Genomic DNA, 2,272 nt, shown 5'->3' with positions numbered 1-2,272 from the left:
CCAAATAAACCAAATTCAGCAATATATAAAATATATATCATGTCAACATTGAATTCATCCCAAAATGTAAAGTTGGCTTAACATTAGAAAATCTATTATTTTGATTAATCAGAAGCAAATTCAAGAAGAAAAAAGAAAAAAAAAAAAAGACCACAGGATCATTTCAATAGACACCAAAACCATTCTAGAAAATTCAATATCTGTGAATGATGAAAACTCATACTAATTAGGAATGAAAGAATTTTATCTACAAATGGTTTCTACAAAAAAATCAACAACATTATACTTAACAATAAAATGTTAAAAGCTTTTTCTTTAAAACCAGGAAAACACTAGGGTTACCCACCACCATCTCTTCTGTTCATTATTGCAGTAGTCCTGGCAAGCAAAATAAGATGGAACTGTTATTATTCACAGATGATTTGTCTAAATAAAACCTCAATCTATACACAAATTAATAGATTTAATAGAAAGACTTTAGCAGTGTTGCCAAATATAATCAATATACAAAAATCAATTTCATTTCTATACATTGGCTGAAAACATACTTTTAAATAATATATCATTTATAATAGCAATCAAGCAATATTTGATAATTTGGCAATTCAAGTCTGACCCAGAGTTAGGACAAACTTCACAGGTTAAGGGCATTCCCCTCAAAGGACTGCCCTCACTCTGCTCATCAGCCACAAGCTCAGGGGTTCCCAGGTCACCTGCATGTTTGACCAGCTAGCTACACATTCAGGGGTTCCCATACGCCCTCACTCAAACGATTCATAGAACTCGGAAAAGCCCTATACTTAAGACTGCAGTGTTGTTATAAGGATATAAATCATGACCAGCCAAAAGAAAAGACCTGAAGGGCAAGGTCTTGGAGGGTCTCAAATATGAGATTTGTCAGCCTCTCAGCACACTGATTTGTATCACTAACCAAGGACACTCAGTCGGCCTCCAGTGTCCAGAGTTTTTATTGGACTTTCATTTTGTGGGCATGGCTGATTGAATCATTGACCACCCAAATGAACTGAATTTCCAGCCCTCCAGTGCTCTAACCACATGGTTGGTCTTTGTGGGCATAGCCGGACCCATCCTAATACTAGCTAGGGGCCCATCATGAATAGCGAAGATGCTCCTATCCCTCAGGAGATTCTAAGGGTTTAGAGGTTCCCTCTCAGGAACCAGGAATAAAGACCAGCCAACTTTTTTATTATATAACAGATAGCTAGAAGTAATCTAACATAAGTATACCTAGTACCTCTTCATAAACTCTCTCTGTAAATATGCTGGAATACTACACAGCTGTGAAAATGAATAAAATACAAGCTCACACATTAACTGTTGCATGTATTACAGTTTTGAAAATCAAATTTAAAAAATCTGCTTTGTCATAAACAGTGAATCAAAGATCATCACTCTTCTGTGGAACCATCTGCCAAGGATGAGCAGGACCCTCTAGAAAATTGCGAAGAAGGTAGACTTTTTTTCTTTGGGGCCCACAGCCACCTCTTGTGATCCTTTTCTTCCTCCCTTTAAGTGTCTAGGGCCCTCGCATTCTCCTGCCCTCCTTAGCTATCCTAAAACCGTTCAGATGCATTGATGAGTGTGGAGAATAAAATCATTGCATATTCCCATGGGGAAGGCAAGGAATTTGCTTTTGTAACTGTTCTTCTAAAAATGAAACCAAGGGTTTTGGCTCTTGGCAAAGGAATTTAAAGGAGCAAGGTAGCAAGCAGAGGAGATCAGAGACACCTTTTCTGGTGACCAAAACCCATACCAGCTCGTTGGTGTGAGGAAGGAAGGAAACATCCTTCAGAACCATGCTGGCTTCCTCTGTAATCCCCCGTGGCAGGCAGATTCCTCCTGGGGCCTCTTCACAGACTCTCCGGGGTGTCTAGACAATTTGCCTCTACCTGTGAGAAGATAAGCCCTCGATCCTTTATTTCAAGGAAGGTTCCTAGAATATGCACCTACTTTCCTATCTTGAAAATCCTGACAAGGTGCCTCCCTGTTCTCCTTGGCCATTTGCCTCTCTTGTGGCCCCTTTTACTCCTAGAGGGAGCCAGAGTGACCAAGGAGTTCATGAAGCTCGACTCAGGGCCTCTCACTTGCGCAACCACCCCCCTCCCACTCCCGAGGCGCTGGAAGGAACCCTAACAATGTGTTCACATACTCACATATTTTTGGTTGTTTACAAAGTAAGATATTTTGGTGGAAATTTATAAGGAAGTGGCCTATTTTCATCCTGACTTCCCCTCATGTTGAGTGGTACTGA

At 40.1% G+C, this 2,272-nt stretch overlaps 1 protein-coding gene across 7 annotated transcripts in view; it reads left to right on the top strand.

Moving 5' to 3' along the window:
- MAPK4 (mitogen-activated protein kinase 4) overlaps positions 1–2,272 on the top strand; it is a 118,275-nt gene that overhangs the window by 108,400 nt on the left and 7,603 nt on the right. For 5 of the 7 annotated variants that reach the window (XM_023531119.1, XM_023531104.1, XM_023531110.1 and 2 more), the window contains one exon: positions 1,396–2,128. The exons of 1 other annotated variant lie outside the window; for it this stretch is intronic. In XM_023531119.1, coding sequence (XP_023386887.1) covers positions 1,396–1,442 — 47 coding nt within the window. In that variant the 3' untranslated portion in view covers positions 1,443–2,128. Of the gene's footprint in view, positions 1–1,395; positions 2,129–2,272 lie in introns of those variants that run through there. One more of the 7 variants, XM_023531113.1, reaches the window with a different exon arrangement.

Source organism: Pteropus vampyrus, unplaced genomic scaffold (genome assembly GCF_000151845.1).
Source record: "Pteropus vampyrus isolate Shadow unplaced genomic scaffold, Pvam_2.0 Scaffold3, whole genome shotgun sequence".
Classification (NCBI taxonomy): Eukaryota; Metazoa; Chordata; class Mammalia; order Chiroptera; family Pteropodidae; genus Pteropus; species Pteropus vampyrus.
Note: the sequence above shows the minus strand (reverse complement) of the source record. Positions and strands in the feature narration are given on the sequence as shown.